The sequence below is a fragment of the Blennius ocellaris genome (genome assembly GCF_963422515.1).
Source record: "Blennius ocellaris genome assembly, chromosome: 10".
In the NCBI taxonomy this organism is placed as follows: domain Eukaryota; kingdom Metazoa; phylum Chordata; class Actinopteri; order Blenniiformes; family Blenniidae; genus Blennius; species Blennius ocellaris.
Genome location: NC_137659.1, coordinates 16,336,542 through 16,360,645, shown reverse-complemented (window position 1 = coordinate 16,360,645; position 24,104 = coordinate 16,336,542). Strand labels below are relative to the sequence as shown.

Here is a 24,104-nt window from a genome sequence, read left to right as displayed (position 1 = left end):
ACACACCAATGGGACAGAGCTGCCATGCAAGGCGCTAGTCGACCACTGGGAGCAATTTAGGGTTCAGTGTCTTGCCCAAGGACACTTTGACACATAGACCAGTGTAGACTGGGATCGAACCTCCGACCTCTCACTCCGAAAGACGACCACTCTACCACCTGAGCCACGGTCGCCCTTAATAATAATATATTATATTATAATAATAATAATAATGGTCGATAATAGTGTGTAGAACAAAATTCCAGTAACTTCTTTCTAAATGTGAAGAATGGTTAATTGTGCTCCAGGTTCACCCGTTTAAATGCATTTCAACAGAACCGTATTTAAGGTAAATGGCACTAAATGGTAGTCATTCCCACTTTGACTACTCTTGAAGCATAGAATTTATTTCACCAGTGCTTTTTAAAGGTTAACATAAAATTGCCACGCTCACTCTAAGCTTTGTATATCAAAGCTGTCTTTCAGGAGTAAGTGAATTATTATCTATCGTTTCTATATGTGCCGTCGATACTGTACATTTATAAGTTGTGGCGGTAACTGAAGTCTTGCATTTTAAAGTAAACATGTCAAAGTGCAAACGAAAACTGGAATAAGACGCAAATATAGCCAACAAACAAATCTGCCTGTTTTATTGATATTATCTGAAATCTGTCTCTGAGTCCAACTCCTGAGAGACTGCATTGACGGCTCCCTGCTCCATCTCACCTGATTCAAATGACTGGGTTGCCGTGGAGCTTTGCAGAAACCTGATAATGACCCAACTCATTTGAATCAGACGTGCCAGAGCAGAGTTACAGGACCAGAACTGTGAAAGAGCTGGATTAAGTTTTCTCTTGTGGGGCTGAGAACCAAAAATAAGTCCTCTTTGAAAGATTGAATTTTCACAATGCTGATGAAAAGGCTGTAGGAAATGCATGTATTTCTATTTGATTAATATTGACTTGTAGTTACAAATCAATCACTGGATTTTATAAAGCCTTCAATTTGATAGCATGCTAGCAATAATAACTATTAAATCACAGCATCTGGAGTGTTGGAGTGCAGTATTTTCTCATAAAATATAAGTCTGTACTTGGATGCAGTCAACCTGAACTGTGAAGACTTATGTCATCCTGCCAGAAGAAGTGGAATAAAAGGTGTGCCACACACCCAGACATGCAGTAAAAGTAGTCATTGTTGAGTCAACCACTGTACTCACTACAGCAGAGATGGTTAAATTGATTGTTTTTTTTTATTTTTTATTGCGGTGACGCTTTAATTACATGATCTTCCTCTGCCTCACCGTCGAACCAGTAAAGACTTGTCTAATGATGCATGGAAGAAGAAAGGACTTGGCAGCCGGGTCGCCGTTTAAGTGTGAGCTTTATTACTGACACAACATAGGTGATACAAAAAAAAAAAATCCAAGTAGATAAAGAATATTTTAGTGGCAAAAGGATTTACTTCACATTGTACTTTCAGTGCTGAAGTTGGAGATATTACAACAGGTGAATTGGGTCACTTTGCTCAGATGTGCAGGTGAAACACACTTTGCTGTAGAGCTGATGCCAGTGTAACTGTGCACACGCACATACACACACACACACACGCACGCACGCACGCACGCACGCACGCACGCACGCACACACACACACACACACACACACACACACACACACACACACACACAAACAAATACAGAGCAGCATTCAAAAGGGAATGCTTTTGTATGTTGCAAACTGAGACATTTCATTCAGTGGAAGTTTTTAGATTTGCTGAATCTGTGTTGAAATATTCTTAAAAAAAAAAAAAGAAAAGCTTTCCATCTCTAATTTAAACCCTTTTTAAACATTTCACAATAATCCTTCCTTCATTTGAGCCATGTGAGGTTCATTTTGTCGGACTTCACCTTTCACATTATGACTAACAGTAGGAGTGATACACAATGCAGTACTTACAAGTTCACAAAATAACCCAACTTCATGCACTTTCACATGCTTTCTTCAGTGTGTCGAAATGCACTTGTGTGGCAAATTTAAAACTTCACTATATGTGTTTGCTTTGCTCCAATTCAAATGCAGCTGCATATTTAACTTCAGTGACACAAAGGAGTGAATATATAATATTAGAAGTTACAAAATAATACTGATAATATTACGGTTGTTAATTTTTCTTTCATAGTTTTGAGATATCAAAAAATAGATACTAAATAAAAACGAGTTAAAGATACTTGGCACACTTCATATATATTTAGACGCTCTCGGTGGGAGGGACAGTCATTTGAGAGAAGCAGGAACCTTTTGGCTCCCGCTCATTTATCAAGAACAACAATGTCAGCCACTCCGTGTACTTGTGTGAGCTGTTTGCAGTCTAGAGAGGCCACCAGCTTCCTTTGACCAGGCCGGGATGGGATGAAGTGCTCCGTTAGCGTCACGGTGGAGTGACCGCTGACGTCCCTGAAGAGAGATGGGGAGGAATTAAAAGTGACAAAAAAAAAAAGTGTGTGTGTGTGTGTGGGGGGGGGGGGGTTGGAAGGAAAATGAGAGTGCAATGTGCTCTTACCCTACAACCACTTCATGGCCCTTCTGAAGGCCCAGGCCCTCCACTCTGAATACCACGTCTTTCAGTGTACGTGGCAGCGGGTTGGTGAAGGTTATCTTTGCTGCCATCTCTTTACCAACCACAGCTTCTCCCAGAGGCTGCGGGACAAATCCATATTAGTACAAATACAGTTTTCCATGTGAAAATAAAATGTATGCTGTTATAGAGAGGTGATAAAAATGAAATGCAACATGAGATCCTACTGTGATGCTGAGGTCAGGTGTTCGTAGTCGGAAAGTCGTCTGGTTGGCCAACACTTGTTTGGTCTCGTTGACTTTTCCAGACAATGTCAGCATCAGGGCGGCCTGATCCACCAGCTGGTTCTGATACTCCTGGTAGGGCAGGACCCATTCAATTGCCTTCTCTGTGCAAAGACATGGTGGGGCGAGTTAGTTTTACTTCTGCTTTCATGTTGAATCGAAAACAAGTTGTATATTTCGGGATATGCGCCTACTGTTGGTTAGATGAAAAGATTAACACTGCTTTCTTGCTTAGCTGAGCTTTGCTTAACGTGAGTAAATGACTTTATGTTCAATCCCAGGCAAATAGAGCAGACAGACTAATGGGTGAATTACTTTATATATCCCCGCTCAGTCCAATTCCAACCATCTTCTAGCAGCTAATGTGAAGAATTGACAGCTATTGCAATCAACAAGAAGCAAAAAAATCTGACAAGCTGCTATCAGCATATGGAAAAACTGACTTAACGAGGGAAAATCAAACCTTCATTGGGCAACAGCGCCACAGAAATTTGTTCCTTCTTGATGGCTCCCTTGAGGACACCCGTGTAGTACATGACAGCCACCTGGCTGTGGAGCGTTGTCTGACGGGCCTCTGAGCTCAGGTTTTTCACCATAATGTTCAACTGAGCGTCCGCACCCATCCTGGGCCCCTCGCCCTCCATCTTCACCTCCACAGACACATCCTCGGCTATGGGTGAAGCGTAAACCTCTGGCTTGCTGCCGTAGCGGCTCGCAGTCTCCACAGCAATACGTTCCTCTTCTGAATCTGGTAGGAGAGAAGAAGAAGCTGAATGCATCTCTTGTTGTTTGAAAGTTGTTGCTTTTCTGAAGAAATTATGAAGCACAGGCCTTTCAAACATGTCAGCGAGGTATATTCTAATATTGTGACGAACAGGAGGGATGTTAGGTGAGGGTATGTCCATCATAATAATTCATGCAGAATGATATGATACTTTATTTGTGAGATTTCCTGATAGTTTGAAAGAACTAAAAAAAAAAAATCTGTCTGATTCTGTAAAATCAATCTCATACCTTCTGAATGTTTGTACAGGTGTGTGATGTCTGCCCGCTCGTCAGAGCCCACGGCTTTGGTGCTGATGTAGTGGCCCACAGCTTTCTTCTCACTGTGGAACTGAGTGAATGTACCATCCAGGTTCCTCTGCCAGTAGATCTTATCACTGTTCACCTGACGCGAAAATAAACACAATCAACTCAGTCATCAAGTTCACCTGACAGCTTACACATAGGAAAGCTATAAAACTCAATTATCTGTCACCATTTATCTATCCAAGTACGATGATCCTAAATTGAGGGTTCTGGAGATTATCTCTGCTGAAAGTACCACATCTTTAAACTAGTGCTGTCAAAAATAACGCGTTGATTTAATTAATTCAGCTTTGTAGAAATATTCAAATTGTCAAGGTGGTGGACCTGCACTCGAACAAAACCCAGACTTATGTTAGATATTAATTAATTAATTAATTAATATTTTTATTATTTTGCTAACCTTGGAGAGAAAATTTCATGCAAAGCTAGAATGACGTCATGAAAATAGTCTTTGAATTTAAATATAGTCACTGTGTGTTGAGTCGACATTAATTCTGTGGTTTTCCCTCAATAAATATCCATTACAAGCTTCATGCTCCAGTAGAAAAATAATGCAATTGCAATCAATTACAGAAAATTGTGCAATTAATTATCAATTGACAGCACTATTTTGAACCAAATTAAATGAAGTCTGTGAATCTAAACTGCACCTTTTTTGAGTTCCTGAGTCAAAGGTCTCGTCTTCATGCACATTTCGAGCACTCACCTCAGCAAAGACGAAAGGTGTGTCGTGTTTGAGGTAGACCTGGCCAGAGCGGATGGCATTGATGGAGGCGGGGCCGCATCGGAAGGTGCCCTGACTGGTCTCCTGAGGGGTGGAGTCAACCGCCTGCCAGCCGCCATGACCAGGAGGCAGGTCCGGTCTGGCCATCCAGCAATCGTTCCACACATGGAAATTCCTGAGGATGGAGCAGGATGAATATGAGTGAAGTATATGTCTCCTTCTGAAACTGTCATAATAATTTGAGTGATTTAAGGTGCCCAAATGTCCTATTTTGCCTCGCTTGACACATCCACATTCATCTGATAATGCTCAAAAAAGAGAGCTAGTGCACAATTAATTATCGATGGCAGATTGCTTTATGCGTAACAACCAATATCAAGTAACTTCAGACAATGTTCAATCAATAAAGAAGAGGATAAAATGTTTTATTTTCATTCGGCAACTTTAAAAGGCCAAGTGTCCTCTTTTTTTGAGAAAGCAAAATATAGTCACCCAAAAGGAATCAGAAAGTATGTTTCTTAAGAAAACAATATCATTTATTTCAATTTGATTAAATAAAATGTTTGACTTTATATTTGTATTGGTATCATTTTATGAATCTGTGGCAGATAATTCAACACAGCAATAGAAAACCAACAACGACCCCATCAAAACCGAACACAGATGGCGTTGATACTTCGCTACAATAAGTTCCTGTTTCATAGTTTGAAAGGAAAAGCATGTAAACATGCTAAAAAGAATGAAAAATAGTGAGAATGTTTCAAAGCAATTTTAGGACACCAGTGCTCCCAAATAACCCACCGATACAAGTTGAGCCGCTGCAATTTCAGAGGAGTTGCAGATAATTGAAACTGCCTGACACCTCTGGAGTTTCAAGTTAGAAAGGTGCTTTAGAGGCTGATCTATATATATATATATATATACGGCACATTCCTAAGGTATGGATTTAGCAGCTGACAATTTTTTTCAAAGCCGGGCACCCGGGCTGTGCAAGGATCCACATCTTACCATACAGAGTCACTGTTGAGGAAGTCGATTGGCTCCAAATTTTCATCAAAATACACATCAGTTGTGAGGGACACGTCGGTATCATGAGCGGACTGGAAGTTGGTCACACTGCGAGCTGGTATGCCGAGACAGCGCAGCACTGAAAGCAAAGACACGGGAGCAGAGGCATGAATTAAAGCAGAACTTTACAAGCCACTTAATGACTGAGCTGAATGTGCAGATGGCAATTCTTCAGATGTTTCTTTTCAGACCTTTGCATGTCTGCGTGCACAAGAGGTTTGATCTTTGACAAAAGTCGGATATATGACAGGAATGCCAATGCTAGGTATTTAGGGTGTGTACGAGATATGGCAGGCTATCAGGGGTAACGCTATGTGCTGGGGCCAGCTCGCTATCATGTGAGGTTCCTCACATGCACGTACAATGAATGAAGTGTTTTGTTACCAAATAACAGCTACAGCTAATGAAAAGGGCCTGATAGAGCCAAAAGCCAGGATCGCAATAATTTGTGGATTCCTAATTTAATTGGCTTCATGGCTTTCTCACATGCACACATATTGCGCAGTGCCTTCGCATGCCGGCAGTCTTTCAGTTTTCAACCATCCACTGAAGTGCTTCCATAAACACTACTCATTTGCTCACAGTTTCACGTGACCCCCTGTGCTATTTTTGTCCTCAGGCTGACCTGTCGTAGTGATCCCAGAGAAGACCCAGCACTGTCCGTACGACACAGGCGTGCCATTGGAGGCGTGGTATTTCCTCAGGATCTCCACACTGCTGCTCCACGCTGCAGGAGAGACGCCATCCGAGTAATCCCCTGACCAGTTCCCAACGAGAACACCATAGTCATCCTGAGCATTTATCTGAAAATGACATGGTGACACGATCATTGATTTAGGAGGTAACAACCACAAATTAAACAAAATTATTGATAATTATCTTTATACAGTCCTCATTCAGAGCTATAAAAAAAACAACTATGTTTTCTTTTTCTTTTCCACTCACCATGGCGGATAAGACTCTGACCACATTGACTGGATCCCCACGACCAGATGGTGGCATTTCACTCTTCTCCAAGATAAACAAGCATGCTTCCAGGATCCCCTCATGAAACTAGTCATGAAATAAAGAGAGTTTAAAGTATGCCCTAAATACACTCTGGCATTTTGACACACGTAATAAACAATAGACAACTCCTATAAAAAAACAAAAAAAATCAAAACCAACCCAGGGCAAACAAGACTTTTTTCTTCCATGCTCTTCTGTCATCTAATCAGTTTTAATGAAACCAGGAAAATAAACATCACAAAGCATGTTTTTTATCAATATGCTTAAAAAAAGAAAGGAAACTAACAAGAAGGTGATCCCACCGACAGGTTTTGTTTGTGTTGTTAAAGCTAATTCATTGTATTCCTCTGTGCATCGTAGGAAAGCTCCACTGTTTCCCCAAGCAGTTGTATAAGCACACAGGTGCTGCACTGAGACTGTAGTATATTTTGTGTCTGTCCCACAAACGGCATTGCATTGCTGGAAGAGGTCACCTGGGCACCAAATATATATGGATCCACAGCTCAAACAAGTCCCAAACAAATACACTGTTTACACCTGGCTATTGTAACCAGTGACGGCTGGGCCCATATTTCTCGGCAGTTAAAGTATAATAAAAAATTATAGTGTCTTCATTAGGACAAGATCTGGAGCTGGCAACTTTTGACTCAAAGTGACACACACACACACACACACACACACACACACACACACACACACACACACACACACACACACACACACACACACACACACACACACACACACACACACACACACACATACACAAAATGAAATTTTTACTATCCAGCGCATAGTTAAAAATGTCAGTTGATCATGAAGAACTGCAGAGCAAACAATCTGACATCCTTGGAGTTGAAGAAATCATTGTGAATATCTTACAAATAAAACATAGACCACTGCTGTTTGAGATTTCCACTTTTACGATAAATGTAATGAAGACACAATGAAAGCTATGAAGTAGACTGTGATTTAAAGTCATATATTTGGTACCTATAACAGTTGTGAGCAATAAATGTGGAATTAAAGTCACTTCAATACTTAAAGTTCCTATATACCACATAGGAAAACAATATTTTTACTATGAGACTCCCAATATAAGTCGAGAATTGAGCTAAAAACTGCAGCTTGATGTAATGTGTGGCCAGAGGGCGAGAGAGTTGGCAGCCCTGGGGGCGAGAGTGGTGAGGGCTAATGATGCTGTAATGATTGCTCACGCACTGAAGCGTACAACAGTCTCGGGTCCATACCTGCCCAAAGTTCCACGTGCGAGCACCGATTTGCTTCTCAGTGCCGTAGTAAATCCTTCCAGTATCGTTCAGCACATACTCCTTCCTCTCCTCCTCATCGTCGAGGAACACAGTGTCCGCTAAAAACACATAAAACACATAAAACACATCAAATCCACACACGCTCATTTGGCTTTATACTGACAGAATATTGCTTTCAGTGTGGGGGTTTTCTACAACTTCTCCAGGTTATTCTGAACTTCCATCCAATTATAGGAAATATCAATGAAATAGCAGAGGTGGCCTAAGGTTAAGCGAAGTGGACTTGGGATTGGGAGTTTGTGAATTCTAACCACCCTTTACTCCCATCAGCTCCACCGCAATTTGGCTGCACCTTCACCTTCCTAGAAATATGATTAGTCGATGCAGGGGTAAAAAGACATTAAATTAATGCAGTGCAATTAGTTAGTTAGCTATACAGAAGAGTAAAAATGTGTTTCCTGTCTGTCTTCCTGACCCAGAATCTGTGTTCCAGTCACCACTTCAATGACTAAACCTCCTAAGAATGTGATTTCTTTTCACATACTATGTGAGAAAGGTCCCAAAGGCGAGGAAATGGTTAATAAAAACACAATGACTCCATGGACCTCGCAGTGGGGCCCACACTCATTTATGGGAAACAGTCTGTTTTGAGTGACATGAGCGATGCAGACTTGGGCGTGCACTCTTCACATGAGGATCTCTGTTTATCTCTTTTTCCACGACTTATCTATTGCAGTTCCCATTCTGATTACTTGGGGATCAAAATAAAGAACGAGTTGACGAGAGACGAAAGGAAGTCCGCAAAAGTAACGAAGCAGTGATGGACATGAGAAATGCAAGCGGAAGGAAGAGTTTTAAAGAAGTCATTGGGGCACAAGCTTAGAGAAAGAGGGGAAGTTATGCTTGGGAGGACAGGGTGGGGGCGGGGGTGGGGGGGGGGTGGGGGCGGGGGGTGAAGAATAACAGTGTCTTGGGATTTTTATTAGTGAAAGAAAAAGGATGAAACTGACAGTTTCTGGCAGCTGTGATAATTGTAGTTTTCACTTCTTGCTAGAAACTCCTGAAATGTAAAAGAAACAGACGCACACACACACACACACACACACAGGCGGGTTTGAGCAGGAGGCTGGGGAGCGAAGCAGTTCAACAAAGTAAGGGTTGGGTCAGTAGATAGCAAGAAGGGAGTAAAGCTGGGTGGGAAAGGCACAAAACAGCAGGAAATACACACGGAGGCAGTAAAGCAAGTGAGACGACAGGTTGTTACCAGCTGCAAGGATTACTTAAAACTCACCCCATGGTATTTCATAGAGTAACAGCAGGATTTAGAGTTTTATGAGCGTGAGGGAGATTGGTTGTGGAGGAAAAAGAGATTGAGAACAGGAAGAAAAAAAAAATGGGCATGCTGCCAAAAGGAGCAGAAATTTACATGAGAGACAGGCAGTCTTGAGAAAAAAAATAAATCCAATTTGGGTAGCGCTGTTCTGTTAAATAGACTGTGTTGCAAATGTATGTATCTCTGATAATTATCACAGACTATAATAATTATGCTTCATAAAAGATGACATACTGGCCACAATTCAAGTAAAGTCAATTTTCTTTATCAACATATCAGAGGAACTTTCTCTAATAAATAAATTAAAGAGAAGGTTGAGTTTCAGACTTCAAGAGGTGCCAGGTCACAAACAAAGTTCAATTGTGTTTTCCACAGAGACATACCGACCCACTTATAATCATTATTCAATGTCCAAGATCCTTTCAGGTCTATGGAGTGCTTTAGTGAGGGTTTTTTTCCCCCCAGCCATTAATTGCTTTTGGTTTCACGGCCTGCATTTTCATTATCCTGCTGCACTCTCACTGCTCCTTATAGCGTGGATTTAAGCAGCTGTTATAAGTTAAAAGCTCCAGCTTAGCAATCTGCTGCTGAGTACAATTCAGCAGCAGTCAAAGAGCAAAACAAAACCACTTTATATTCAAAAGTTAAGATTAACATTGCAAGTGAGATCGTTTCACAAAACAAAGAAGCTCTGTAATCTGTTGGAAATGTCCAGAAATATTGATGGTGTCAATATATTCTCATCTATCCAGGGAAATTCTCCTCAGTCTGACTGACAAATCACTAAACACATCTGAGCCTCTTATCAAAAAACATTAGATCTATGCTACGTCTCCTCAGCGTTTAGATTCTAGTCAAATAGAGTTCATGTGTTTTTCTTATAACTGTTGAGTACTTTCCAACAAATACATTTATTTGTTTGTTACTTGAGATATGTTTGATTTACTCAACAAATATGATAATCATCTCTTATTTTGATTGTGTATGGAACTGCAACTACTGATTGTAGATATATATGTACATTTTCCTGATTTTCTCGGTGTCTGAAACGTGCTCAGATTAGAAACGGTAAGCACTACAATTGACAGAACAAACTGCTTTGGAGGTGTTTTGATATACAAACAGCAACATCCATAGATATAACTAGTACACATACATTTTGATGTCAAGCACTGGCAAAATATTCCTATTTATTTGTTTATTTTTTGTATTTGCAATGTTTTAACTGCCTTGTATTTTTGCCAGCAGATGTTTTCTGGAGGCCTGAAAACTGTTCTACAAACAAAGATTAAAAGTCAAGTCATACTGCGTAAAGGATGCAGCTGAAGGTCTGTTTCATATTACACGCAGACTGTTTGGATCAAGTGACCCCTACACAAGTATGCCAGAAGTTTTGAATTAAAGCCCAAAAAAAGTTATGTAACTCTCACAGTCACACGCTGAAGCTATTTGATGGACAGCAACATACTCGTGGCTTGAGATTGGCCTTCCTCACCCTTGTGTAACATTATATCAGAATCACTCTCAGAGATTAAATGGCTAAACAGACATCTAGTTTGTCCAAGTATTTCCTATCAGTCTGACAGAATGACGTCTGTAAGATGACTGTTATGTTATAGGAACATTTTCTCCCACAATTGAGCAGCAAAAAAAATGTTATTCTCTCAGAACTATATTGCCTTTTTTTTTTTTAAGGCTGTCTGTCTCAAAGCTGATATTAATTCAGATAGTATGTGTTTCATTCCAGACATTTCTCCTGCATCATTTTTCTTTCTTATCACCTACGACTTGTCTGCTTCCTCCTCTCTCTCTTTTACATTCCAGCCCTCTATCCTTAGAAACCCCTCACAGTTTCCAGCTTACCTTCACACCAAGGGTTGAAGAGCACAGTGACGTTCTCACTGGAGGTGAATGTAGTCGTCCCCTCGCCTTTCAGAGGGCTGGTGGTCACAGTGAGCCCATACAGGCCGATCACTGCGTTGGGCGGAGAGTTCACAGAGAGCTTGATCTTGTTTCCGGTTTGCTCGATAATCTTTGCTTCCCAGCGTGAATCCTGCAGGTTCTCCACCAGTGGAATGATGACATGTGTGCCTTTGGACACTAAGGGTAGTGGACCTACACCAGACAGATCATAATGCAGCGTTGATATGCCAGAAACAGGGAAACATGATGACATCTTTTACAAAGCAAGGGGATTACTTTTAAGAGTAAGTTTAGAACCTTATGTCTCTCAATGTTGTGATGACACAAACTGGAAGTTTTCAATATTAAATCTCAGGGTCTTTACTATGAAAGTTATTCTTCCCAATTTAAATACTCGGTTTCCTTTTAAAGGACCTTAGCATTCACCTGAAGCAGCAGTAAAACGTTACCTGTACTGACCTAATTCATGAGACTGACTGAACATCTCATGCATTTTGAAATAGTTGTCTTTATATTTCCGTCACCATGTAGCGCAGGTATGCTCTTATATTAAACTTTAAAGTGGTTGTTTTGCCATTTGGTTTAGTTTAGTTTTGTGTTGTTTTGTTTTGTTTTGTTTTGTTTGGCAAATGACACTTTCTTTTTATGACATCCTACCACTGTCAGGCATCAGTGCAGCTGAATTTCCTGTTATGTTGATTTCAAATCTTTGACTGTATCATTCAGGGGGGACATGTGCTAGTGCTCAAACAGCATCTGTTCATGTTCAGAGCGATAGCAAGTCAGAATACCAAATGAATCATATGTATGTTATTGATGGAAACCAAGGAGAAGAAGATCCAACACAACCTTGCAATAAATTGTTTTGTCCAAATCCAACCCCTCCTCATTTATATAAAAATAAAATGCAAAGTAGTGAACAAAGAAATAAATAGCACAGTAAAAATTGAAAGACAAGTGAAATAAAGAGGTTCACTGTCAACCGTTTCTATGTGGATATTTTTAAGGCAGTGGCTTGTAATGATTATCAATTATAAGACGCTGCAATACACAGATTACTTACGTACTAACCTTAGTCAAGAACTTTTACCCCAATAGGAGTGACGTCCTACTTGCCATTGTGAATCGTGTACAAGCGGCACTGACAATGTCACACACAGCTGAGTCGGGGCAGCATGATTGGGGGCCTTTGTATCTGGAGTTTGCAAATTCTTCCCATGTGTGCATTTGTTCAAGAACTTTGATTTCCTCCGACAGTACAAAAATGAGAAATCTGAAGTTAATTGGTCACTATAAAAATTACCCATAAGTGAGTGTGTGTATCCAGGTTATGGGTTGCTGAGCTGTATTAACTAACTCAGATCCACTTTTCAAAGCTGGAAGTTTAAAGTTTTACGCTCAGGTCACAAGGTTTGTAATAATTTCATAAAATGTGTTTATTGATATGTTAGATACATTTTTTTAAGGTCAATCGTAGGGATTTTTGACATTTCATATTTTTGATATACTATTATTGCTGTCTTTCAGATTTAACTGAGGTGACCTGAAATCTGTGTTTCATGTGTAAAACATGAAGTTAAAGTGTACAACTGCTGATTCACCTCACATAAATCCTGTAAACTAATCTTGAGGAACTCGCTTGCGTGTGATTGACATACATATGTAAACAATTGTTTATCAACTCAGTCAATCAGCTGTCAATAATGTTGAGTGCAGGATTCATCAACAATGACCTTTAGAAAGCCGTTGCACCAAACTCTCTGCAAACAAACAACATTTTCTTACATTTGAAATTCAAAACCTTTACGAGAATTATGTTTGTACAAACCAAAGAGTTTAACATTTTGCATGAAACGCGTGGGTGAAAAATGAAGTGAGTTGCATCACAAAGTGCTTTTAAGTTTCTCTTCATTCATTTCGAATTATAAGCAAAACTTGAACGTTTCCATTTGGTTAAATCACATGGTAAGAGTCGAAGTGAAGAAGCTGTATTAAAATTATATAAGGAAGTACCACACAGTAGCAAACAGGGAAAGGTGTCCATCATTTCACCCCACTATGCATGGTTGTCTGAGTAAACAAAAACCTCCTACACTGCACAACACATTCTTAAATACCAATCAGTGTGTTCTTTTTTTTTGATAACTTAGTATTGTTTATGGGCTAATGAGCCAACTAGCAACGTTCAAAATCACAGGAATCTTTTTGTCAAACTGCAGTGTTCTCCTGCTGGGCCATAATTAGCTGTGGCAAGTATGGAGTTTTACCAAGAAACCATTGTTCTCCATGCAGCCGCATCCAGGACTCCCCACCCTTCCTCTCTCACCTCTCAGTGCTCTTTCTAAAGGAAATCAATGAAAAACGCAGTCTTTTTTTTTTCTGGAGAGACTATTTTCAAAGAAAACTGACTTGAAATCTTTATTCTGTTCATTGCTAAAGAATACAACCTCTTAGGGAGCTATAATAATACAAACCACTGCTCTTAGTGCAGCACTTATAACCTTGTCTCTACAATTGCTGTGAAAGTGGCGGTAATCAGAGTCTGTAATAACTCAGATACTTATGAAAGTCAATAGGTTTTTTTTTTTCTCCCTCTCCTGCCATCTTATTATTTAACAGCTCAGCAGCAGGTGACAAAAAAAAGCGTATCTGAATAATGATGTCATGGACATTTTTTTTCCCCTAGTGTGTCCAATGAGTCCTGCAAAAATACCAGTGGGGGGGTGTCCGGTGTCCTGAGGTCTGGAAACTGTTAACACTGAGAGCTGCTGGGTGGAATCCAAAACTTGTGGTGTGGCTATGGTTCAACTCCGGCTTGTTTTGATCACTCCAGATATGCTTAGCATTTGGACCGCATTTCCCATGCTCAAAGTCATCTGTGATTTGCTCCTTTCGGATTTCACATGCAGCTGACAACAATTAAAGGAGCACTGATTGTACACAGGGAAATCAGGTGATTGTGGGGAGCCTTTGAAAACAGGTCAAGGTTTGCTATGCTCCTAAAGCAGGTGTTTCCAATGTCTTTGCACCATAAACCTCTTTTCTCAGATACGCTTGTACCACCTATATTACAGCAGATATGTTTTCCAGCCATCCAAATTGATATGCCAAACATTGTCCTGTTTCTAGCCTTCATTGAAGTTTGAAGAATTGGCCCAAATCCCTGTTTTGGAGTGTGACAACAAACTTGTATGAGAAAACCCACTCAAGCACAGGTAGAACTTGCAAATCCACACAGAAAAGCCAAACCTACACCAGGGCCATTTTTGCTATGAAGTGAACGTATTAAAACTTTCTCTACTGTCATTATCTATATTCCTGGAGACTTTTTACTGACCTCCAGTTGTTTTAGTCCAGGGGATTCCAACCTCGGTCCTCGAGGACCCCTGTCCTGCATGTTTTAGCTCTCTCACAGTTGCAACACACCTGATTGCAACGGCGGGCTTGCTATTGGGCTTTTTCACAACCTTGTTAAGGACATCATCATTAGATTCAGGTATGCTGAAGCATTCACCTTTCAGGTCTTTATAAACACATTCCATCCATTACTCTTATCTCATTAGCTGTTTATCTTTTATGTTAAATCAGTTTGAATCGTACCCACTATTTTAACAATTTATTTGGATATATCTTCTTATGTCTTAATGAGTTGGATTTCTCTGTCTTTTTTTGTAACTGCCCTGGTATACTCAAATATATCAGCTGACGTGGCAAACACTTGTTTTTTTTCTTCTTCTACAGTCAGCAATTTTATGCCGAGCATCATGTCACAAGCCTTCTGCTTTTAGATGCTCTCTTTATTCCACCACCATGATCAGTACAGGCATTTAGAAGAGAAACAAACCCCCCCCCCCAAAAACGGTTGATTTAGATCAAGAGGATGGTGATCTATAAACTTTATCAACATCATACCTGTTCTCAGATCCAAGTGCAGCTTGTCAGTTTCAGCATTGAAGGCCCTGTTGAGCTCCAGCTCCACCTGGAAGGTCTGTCCTCTGCGGATGATCAGCTCGTCTCCGTCATTGAGGTCAGTGTGATGCTCCTGTCTGTTTTGACCCGTCTTGGAGCTCAAAAGGTCCAGCGAACACACCGACAACTTAATCTCTGAGAGTGTGCAGGACATATATTTGGTAAGTTTTATATATTTCGGTATTTTATGATGATTCAAAAGAGTTGCCCAGGCAGCTGGAGTCTGTGGCATTACCTTCAAATTCCTTTGTTTCTCCATTCTCAGGCTTTGGCTTGGTGGCATCTGAGATTAATGGAGCGGTGTTGGGTAGTTTAGTCAGTTCCACCTTATCGGTGACATCGTAGGAGGTGCTGTTCTGGCGCTTACAGCAGCACGGACATATCTTCTTGAACCAGCGACTGCAGCCGCCCTCCTCCTTCTTCTCCCCCTCGTTCTGAATGGTGACCTCCACCCTGGTGGGTGGAGACGATCCATGAAAGCGTCCGATCTCTGAGGTGCCTCGCACTGTTAAACGTTCGCCCGGCATCCTGAAGGAAACATCAAATAATATTGATCTTTCAATTTCAGGGGGAAAATGTTTAATTATTAGTCAATGTAGTATTATAAAACACTGGACAATAATAAAACAACAACAGTTTGACTACGTTTTCTCAAAAATGAAGAGATAATGTAATTGTGTTATATATATCCTCTGCAGTAATGGAGCCCAATACAATTTCTGAATTTCAGGACCGTTTTATGTCATGAGGAAGTACTCTAACATCTTGTCTGCCTTTACCTCCAAAAAGTCAAAATAGTTGAGTTTGGAACAATATTGAATTGAAACAGAAAACAAAGATAAAAACAGCTCTTCATCACAACAATGTGCACAATCTATGACTTGGTTATCTACAATGAGAAAAACACACACAACTATCTGGAAATAGTCCAAACTCTAAATCAGAGCTCAGGTCACACGAGAAGCTACAATAACACTTTTTGCCAATCTGATCCCAACAAGACTTTGATGTGGAAAGAAAATGTGGCTCTAATGTGCCATTTTGTAATCAGATTAAAAGGAAATGTTGAGGGTTGTTGAGAAAATTGTTTAATAAAACGTATATGATAAGAGGTCACTGGTTAGGCCTCATGCTTCAGTTATTATAATTCTAGTTTTTACTTTCATCTCTTTCATAATATAGCCAGTTAACATTCTAATTTGTTTCCCACACTCACCACATTCCTGACTTTATGCCTTGCCATCCGGTGTTCTCAAATCATTTTAGGGTATTTAGTCCGTCACCCTTTCTGAGTAAATTCCCTGTGAGAACTGAAGTAACTCCTACAAGCAGCTGGATCCCATCTGCTGCACCACAGCTGCTGCTGTATAATACACTTTCTGTGCTTGTGATGTCTCTGTGTGCACATACATTGTGCATGTTGGCGTCCAGTGCTGGGCTTCATATGGACGTTAATCACGTTGTCACAGCCCCACTCTTGTACAATGCATCAATAACCACAGAGGAACAACAGTGTTTGTCAGATAAACCCATTCTTTTAAGGAACATCCTTGCTTTTTAAATGTTGGGTCAGAAGTTATAAATCTAATGACGAAGGTAAATGGAAAATTTGAAGTATAAAACATGACTTTACAAAAATAAAAAAATTAAGGGAAGAGAACTTTCATCTAATGCCCGCCTTCTTCTTACCATCTGCCTCTTCTCGTCATTAAAAAGCCACACAGGGCTCTGGCCCAGCACGCAGAAATACATCTATTTAACCCAAACATTAAAGCATCATTGAGGTTTTGTTAGCCTTGTAAAAACACCAATGAATTGTAATGAGGTGCAGCAATGTACGCAGTCAGGACAATTTTAACATTCTTAAGTAAACACCCATAGTGAAGTCATATTTTATTGAGTGACAAAGCTTAGTTTCACTAACACCTCATGATCTTTGGTCCTTTGGCTACTTGGGGACAGCTTTTCAATCATCAATGACAAATGAAGGTCTCTTTATAGTGGTATTTTTAATGTACGAAACTGGTAAAACAAAATAACAAAAGTTATATCAATGGAAGAAAATTACAGCTCAATCTACTAAATAGTTGACCTTCAATGTTTCATTGTCATTTTCAAGAAATGGATCTCTAACGGAGGCATTTTTTGGTAAATAGTGACTTTAGCGCTCTTAAAATATGGATATAAAGCTATATTTCACAAGAAAGGTCTGCTTTGTTTGAACTGCAATTTAAAGCTACAGCAACGACTGTTTTGCAGCATATTTAAATGTTTTGAGGTGAGGTATTCCTTGTAAATAGCACTCACAAACACAACAATAAGATTTATGCTTCGATAAATATCTCAGGTAGCAGAGTAAGCTGAGCATATACTTCCTAACATTAATGGACAGGTGTGACAAGACGTTTCCACTGGAAATAACTACATTGGTTTTAACAAATTCTTATATAACGCAACAATAAAGCCAGCAAAAGACTTGGTTCCTAAATTTAACTATATCTTGGAGTTATTTTGTAGTTGATAAGCACTGTTTGAGTTTGCATTAATCACTCTGAAGATAAAAAAATTAATTGTCTGATGAAGCTTACAGAGCAGAGAAGAGATAGGGCCTCATTTGCATATCTGCCCATCTTTTTCTTTTTCTTTTATAAGACTCAGGTTTACTGAGCTCCCGAATGTAAAACAATAATGAGAGCTTTTGCTGGAATGTAGCTGCTTTGCTATCGATTATCATGTTCAAACAGTTACATGGAGTATTGATTGATGGTGAAGTTATGCTATGCAGTTCAAAGGTCAGACAGCAGCTGAGGAAGAGGTGATGAGGAGGGGTGTCTTATAGAACCAAACCCTTCAAATCCATGTGTGAGAAGAATGCATCATATGCTTCATTCCCCCCTGACATTATGTTATGCTTGTAATATTTCAGCACTGGGAGTTCCTGAGGTTATTCAATGGTCAGATCACATTCCCCTCCCTTCACTGGTTTCCAAATCTCAATATTTGGCAGTTACATTCATAACAATTACAACAGACACAATGAACAGAATCGGCTGTGATTTAAAACAACTTGGGCACCACCCAACACTGAAGTCGAACTATGTGGCATTCTGATTGAAGTTAAAAACAAGAAATGTTGAAATAGAGAAAACACAATGCAGAATACTCGACTTTTTGTTTACACCCTCCATCTTCGTTATGCACTTTCTCTTAGCTCACAGACATTCAGACTCTAAATAATTGGGGTGATAAAATACAAGATACACATCCACTTTAATTGGCTAAACAACAGTGTAAATATTGACTCGCTCCAAAACATCACTAAATAAATGATTTTCAGCCGGGTTTTTTTGTAATTTGTGGCTTGACAAGCTTTTTTAGAAAAAAAAGAAAGAAAGAAAGAAAGAAAGAAAGAAAGGCAGTTATCTCAGCACTGCATTTACGTAGGTGGCCCAAAATTGTCCAATTAGATTCATAACCCACTAAAACCATGAAAAGCCATCCCACAATCCTAATTCTTTGGCAGCCTTGCTCTTCCCTCACACTTTAATGCACAACATAAATGGATCTCTAATACAGGCATCAGCCAAGCTTGAAATTAAGTGTTTGTCATATTTCTTTCCCCTCCTCTACCTATCACTACTACATATATCATTTCCTCCTTTGTGCTGTGCTGGCTCCCTTTCCCGCCCTGCACATCTATTCCGTCAGTTAGTGTTGGCATGCCGGTGGAGCTGGTATGCCGACTGGGCCCTGCGATAAGTGCAGCAAATTCAAGTCGTCTGTTCACAGGCATCAACATCAGCTTTAAATGGCCAGGCTTGTTTTGTCAGGCGATGTTGGTCCCATGTGGAATTAATTGATCATTAATAAATGTCACCATAAAGCCCTAAAATGTCAGCACGCACACAAAAAAAAATGAAAACATCAAGAAATTGTTTACATCCTCAAGGATTTTTTTTGGGGGGTGGGAGGGAGAAGCTCTGCAGCTTGTTGGCTGCCAACCAACAGAGCTGAAGGCATGAGAAGGCTTGAACTCTGTGTTTTTAACTAAACACAGAAAATTCTTTAAACAACAAGAGTTTGAGGGGATGAATAATAGCCCCCTCTCTCTCAAAGCCTCCAGGAAACAATTTACTATGTGTGTCTAATTAGATTTTTGCTGCCTAAAAGCTTGAACAAATGTAAAACACATCCAGAGCTACAAGACAACCAGGTGATGGAAGGGTGCTGAAATTAATTAAAATACAATCATATATGATAATGGTTATGATCATTAGAGAGTCACAGAAATATGGGCTGCACTGGAAGATGCCATTATCACAATTAATCAAAATGAACATGGGTTCTCTTTAGGAAAATTATATCACCTAAACAACATAAATTTATGCAATCGATAAGTGAATAAATGCAAAACTTCACACTGAGTGACCTCACGAGGAGGAAATCTTTAGAAAAAAATTACCTTCTCACCTCGAACCTGTTGGACCTTTAATTTTACATCCCATTTGCTCCTAATATGTTTCTATTAAATAGCTAAATTAAAATTGAAAAGTAAAATGAAGTTAGATCTTTCAAATAAGCGACACACTGCTGCTGTCAAGTCTTGCAAACGTGGATGTGTGTCTCTTTCTTTTTATATTGCGAACCTCTATGTGGAGAATCACCCTGTGAAACTTTAATTGTAGAGCGACTAAAAGGAGGAAACCGTTAGGTCATGCTCACAACACTTTCAGTTTTCACACTCCACTTAACTTTACCCCAAGAAGAATAAAACACCGGGGAGATTAAAAATCTTACTTTCTTTGTGTGCTCTCTGTCTTGGTACAGCGGTGAAACCTCGGTTGCCTCCTGAACAAATTATCCCTCAGCCTTGGGAAAACTTCTGGCAACTTTTTTTTTTTCTCGTCTCGTCTCGCTCTCGGTTTCACGGAGCCAGAATACTTATAAGCCTGCACTTGGAGCTGATACACACCCCTAGTCCTCTCGGCTCAACCCACCCCGCCCCATCCAAACAGGGCAGAAGTTCCTCCCTCCTACCAGGAGGTCCCGGTCCCAGGAGCGCGCGCCCCGGTGCGTCAAAAAGCGCACACACTTTGTGGTGAGTAATGATCCGCAAAGAGAGCAACGGAGGGGATTCATTGTTACGCAATGTTTCTCAAGTACTTTTTTTTTTTTATCCGGAAGGGAGTGGAAAAGGAGAAGATAACTACGTCACACTTAAATGTAATACTTTAAAGCGGAGTCTATTTGCGCAATTGCGCACTGACTAATGAGATGATGTGAATCCAGAAAGGTATAAAAGAAAGGTATACGAAGCATCTATTCAAAAAGTCGTTAAATAAAATCGTAACATGTGCAAAAGAAAGAAAAAGCATTGTGTTGTTCTACTAACTTCAGTGATCACATACTGAACACAGCTTATCAGCAGGAGTGGAAAGTGACTGTGTCCTTTACACAAGGCGACCCCTGGCAAAAGGAAATGATGAGAACCTCCAACTCGATTACAGTCACAGTTTCCAGTTGCTGCTTTGAAGTTGAAGTTGTGGCATTAGTTTTCAATTACATAATTGCAGTTATAACTACCAGTTTGAAAGGTGTAGAGGTGGAGTTACTTTACTAGTACCTGAACACATCCACTCGTTGATAACAGGGTGCAAAAGTTATTATCAGAATTTAAACAAAAATAGATGTTATTTTCTCACAGATATAATTAATATAACTCACAAATTTGTTATCTCAGCGCTTCAGTGATAATCTATCTGTAATGAGATTCGCAAACTTCTGAGCAAAAGCTTTTCAGGCCTCTAATGCCACTAATGCCCCCTCCGTCCTTCTTTATAAGAATAGAAAGTACTTGAAGACAATCTCAGTTAATAATTACTGCCTTCAATACTGCAGTAGTGGAGTGACCTTAGGTATTGAAAATTAGTACCGACTGCAAAAGTTATAGTTTCTCGATACATCTCAAATCACTTAAAAAATTATATTTTAGTACAGATTTACTTACTAGTTCCCCCTTTCACTTAGAAACTTTACCATTAAATAAAGACTAGTACTGGATTATAGTTCCAGTTAATAATTAGAAGAGTAGATATACATATTTATAAGAAAAATACTAATGGTGGCTTACCGACTTTCTTCTTATTTATAGTAATACGTATGATTGGAATTTGTTAATTTTTAAAATCAGATTTAACTCAAGTGATATAGTGGATGTCACGACTCCTCTAACACCCAAAATAAGCCTCAAACTACAGTTGACCTTCACAGAAATTCTTCAAAATAAAGGAAATCCCCTACGTTTGATTTTGTCACCATCCGCCCACTATGCAGCTTTTACTTCCCCAATCTGCTCTGCTTTCTTGCTTGGTTTACAATAAATAACTAAATAAATAAATAATGAAAGTACAAACCCTGAGGTATGATTCTGTAAAGTCTTTGCCCTGAGTTCAAACCCACAGACACATCCAAATATCAACTTAAAGGGAAAGGAGAACTTCAAACTTATTGACAAATTCCCATAAGAGTTGGCATCAGTCTAAAAATGTGGACAAAAACACAAGATAATGTAACGTTTACTCCATGTGATTCATGCTCGGTACCAGCGACCAGTCAGAGCCAACAGTGTGAAGGACTGTACTGAACCGGCCCGCGTTTTCAAAGGATGCTGTGATGAAGTCAAATGAGATTTCATTTGTTGCTGTTCTTTTTCAGGACCTTATATTTATTTATTTCCTTTCTTTAATTACTTTTTAAAGGGCAATCAATACAGTAATACTACTTTAGATTTTACAGTTGTCACCTCTGTGAGTTGCAGCGAGCATTTTAGACTTTGATATTTTTTTAGCTCAGAGAGACACACACACACACACACACACACACATACACACACACACACACACACACACGCACACACACACACACACACACACACACACACACACACACACACACACACACACACACACACACACACACACACACACACACACACACACACTCAAGTTAAAGTCCTAACCACGAAGGAATTACTTCAATTAATACTGCGCACTACTACTACATTGCCTTTTGATGAGAGGAAAAAACACATTTTGTAGTGATTCATGAATAAATCCGACTGAAACAGGTAATAATACCTGCTCTATAGGGTACAGTGTGTATTGGAGATCTAAGATTGATGTGAATGATATTTTATAAGCTCGATATCATTTTATTCATCAATTGAAGGAATGAAGACATTTGCATCAGAAAAGGAAACCTAATCGAAATAAAAGCAAGAGAATCACACATTGACATAATTCTTCTAACTCCATTCATCCAGGTTGCTGGGTGCTGGATGAGATGATAGCTGATTGTGAGTGAAGGTCGACCAACACCCTGGACAGGTCACAGGTCCATCACAGAGCAAACACAGACGCATCCACACAAACTCATTCACACCTATGAGACACTGAGTCACCATTTTTCCCCAAATGCATGTTTTCTATATGTGCATCTTCCGGTGACCATCATTATAGCATTTTTTTTGCAGTCCATGAAGGATAAGTACTCATGATGGGAATTGTCTTCATTTGTCATTTATATGTCGAGGTGTGTTTTTCATACGAGCAGCCTCAGATATAGTTAAATGTCCATCAAATTAAACCGAGAGAGGAAACCAGTTTGATTTATTGCCATATGATATCCCAGCAACCAGCAAGCACTTCAGATTGGAGTGAGAAATAATCGTTTAGAAAAGACTTGTAGGACGGCCAAGGGGAACATAAAGCACACAATATATGGAACAACTACTAACAGGGAACCACTAAATGTAGTGTGTGGCACAAACAACTTTGTTTCAATAGCTGCCGGCTTTGACTGTAATATTTTGAAAAAGAATTAGTGAGACACACCACACCTTAAATACTTGAACTCATGTCATTTTTAAATCTTTGACCATAACTCACAGTCAGGTATTTAAATGGAACTGCAATGGCTTCCAATTTTTTTTAAACCTAGAAGGCCAAGTCAAAATATCTGCAGCAAAAAAAATTGCCTACGCTCTTACACAACTCATGCAATAATGAGACAATACTCAGGAATTGATTCATATATATGTGGTATAATCTCATCTGTAAAATATTTTTTGTTGCTTAGAGCCATACATTAGGTTTGTGACATGGCTGTTTGTGAACTGAAAAATGCACACCATTTACCAGTGTTATTGTTGATGCTGCTGGCCCCGACGGCGGCATGATAAATGACACGGACAGTGTTTGTGCCTTCTGCAGTGCGGTGGTCGTGAGAGGAAACATAAAGGTGACTTGGGTACGCGGAGGACCTGAGCATAACAGATGGGATTGGGTCCTGGTTCTCACACCATACGTGGGAAACCAAACTGTTTGCACCAGACCAAAGGGAAGCTTCCTCACTCTGGGAGACACACAAGGATTTGAAGGAACTTATCCTTTTTTGTGAACCTAAATCTTACAAGAAGAAAGAGAAAATAAGAATTTGGTTGTATGTTAAAAGAAAAAAAAACTTGTATCAGCATCGATTTGCAGAGGAAACATACAGTAGGTTTGTCTCTGTTAAGGAGTGCCAGTGAGAATATTTTCGGAATGTGCAGTATTGACGCGTCCCTGTTAAATAATAACCAACTTCCTCTGACCGTTCTCCGTTTGGGCGATTGGAAAAGCTCAACAAAGTACAAATGCTCTCAGTTAAATTCTATGCTTTTGATGAACAAGGAGCTACAACAAAAAAAAAACCTAACATTATATATGCCAAAATAATGCAGTTGCAACAGTTTTGAATGCATACAAATATTAGCAGCCAGTTGGAACTGCTGAGCCAGCACATTGGGAGCAGAGGGGAATAGCTCCGTTTGCTCGATCTGA

The 24,104-nt window shown here is 39.7% G+C and overlaps 1 protein-coding gene across 1 annotated transcript; it reads right to left on the bottom strand.

Annotated features, from left to right (window-relative positions):
• Positions 1–1,343: 1,343 nt before the first annotated feature.
• On the bottom strand, positions 1,344–20,135 carry tgm1l1 (transglutaminase 1 like 1). Its single transcript, XM_080503082.1, has 14 exons — positions 20,023–20,135; positions 15,461–15,753; positions 15,169–15,360; positions 11,197–11,448; positions 7,980–8,098; positions 6,667–6,774; positions 6,347–6,524; positions 5,662–5,800; positions 4,636–4,828; positions 3,855–4,008; positions 3,304–3,588; positions 2,784–2,944; positions 2,542–2,678; positions 1,344–2,435 (listed from the first exon to the last, which is right to left on the bottom strand). Exons 2-14 carry the CDS (start codon positions 15,750–15,752, stop codon positions 2,291–2,293), a joined length of 2,355 nt encoding a protein of 784 aa, XP_080359208.1. The 5' UTR covers position 15,753; positions 20,023–20,135; the 3' UTR covers positions 1,344–2,290.
• Between the last annotated feature and the right edge of the window lie 3,969 nt (positions 20,136–24,104).

Excerpts from the sequence above, each read along its gene's own strand:
- tgm1l1 (XM_080503082.1), bottom strand. The coding sequence starts at position 15,752 with ATGCCGGGCGAACGTTTAACAGTGCGAGGCACCTCAGAGATCGGACGC. Across the intron at positions 11,449-15,168 it reads GCACTTGGATCTGAGAACAG|GTCCACTACCCTTAGTGTCC; the intron begins GTATGATGTTGA and ends TGTCTGGTGTAG. Across the intron at positions 4,829-5,661 it reads CTCAACAGTGACTCTGTATG|GAATTTCCATGTGTGGAACG; the intron begins GTAAGATGTGGA and ends CTCCATCCTCAG.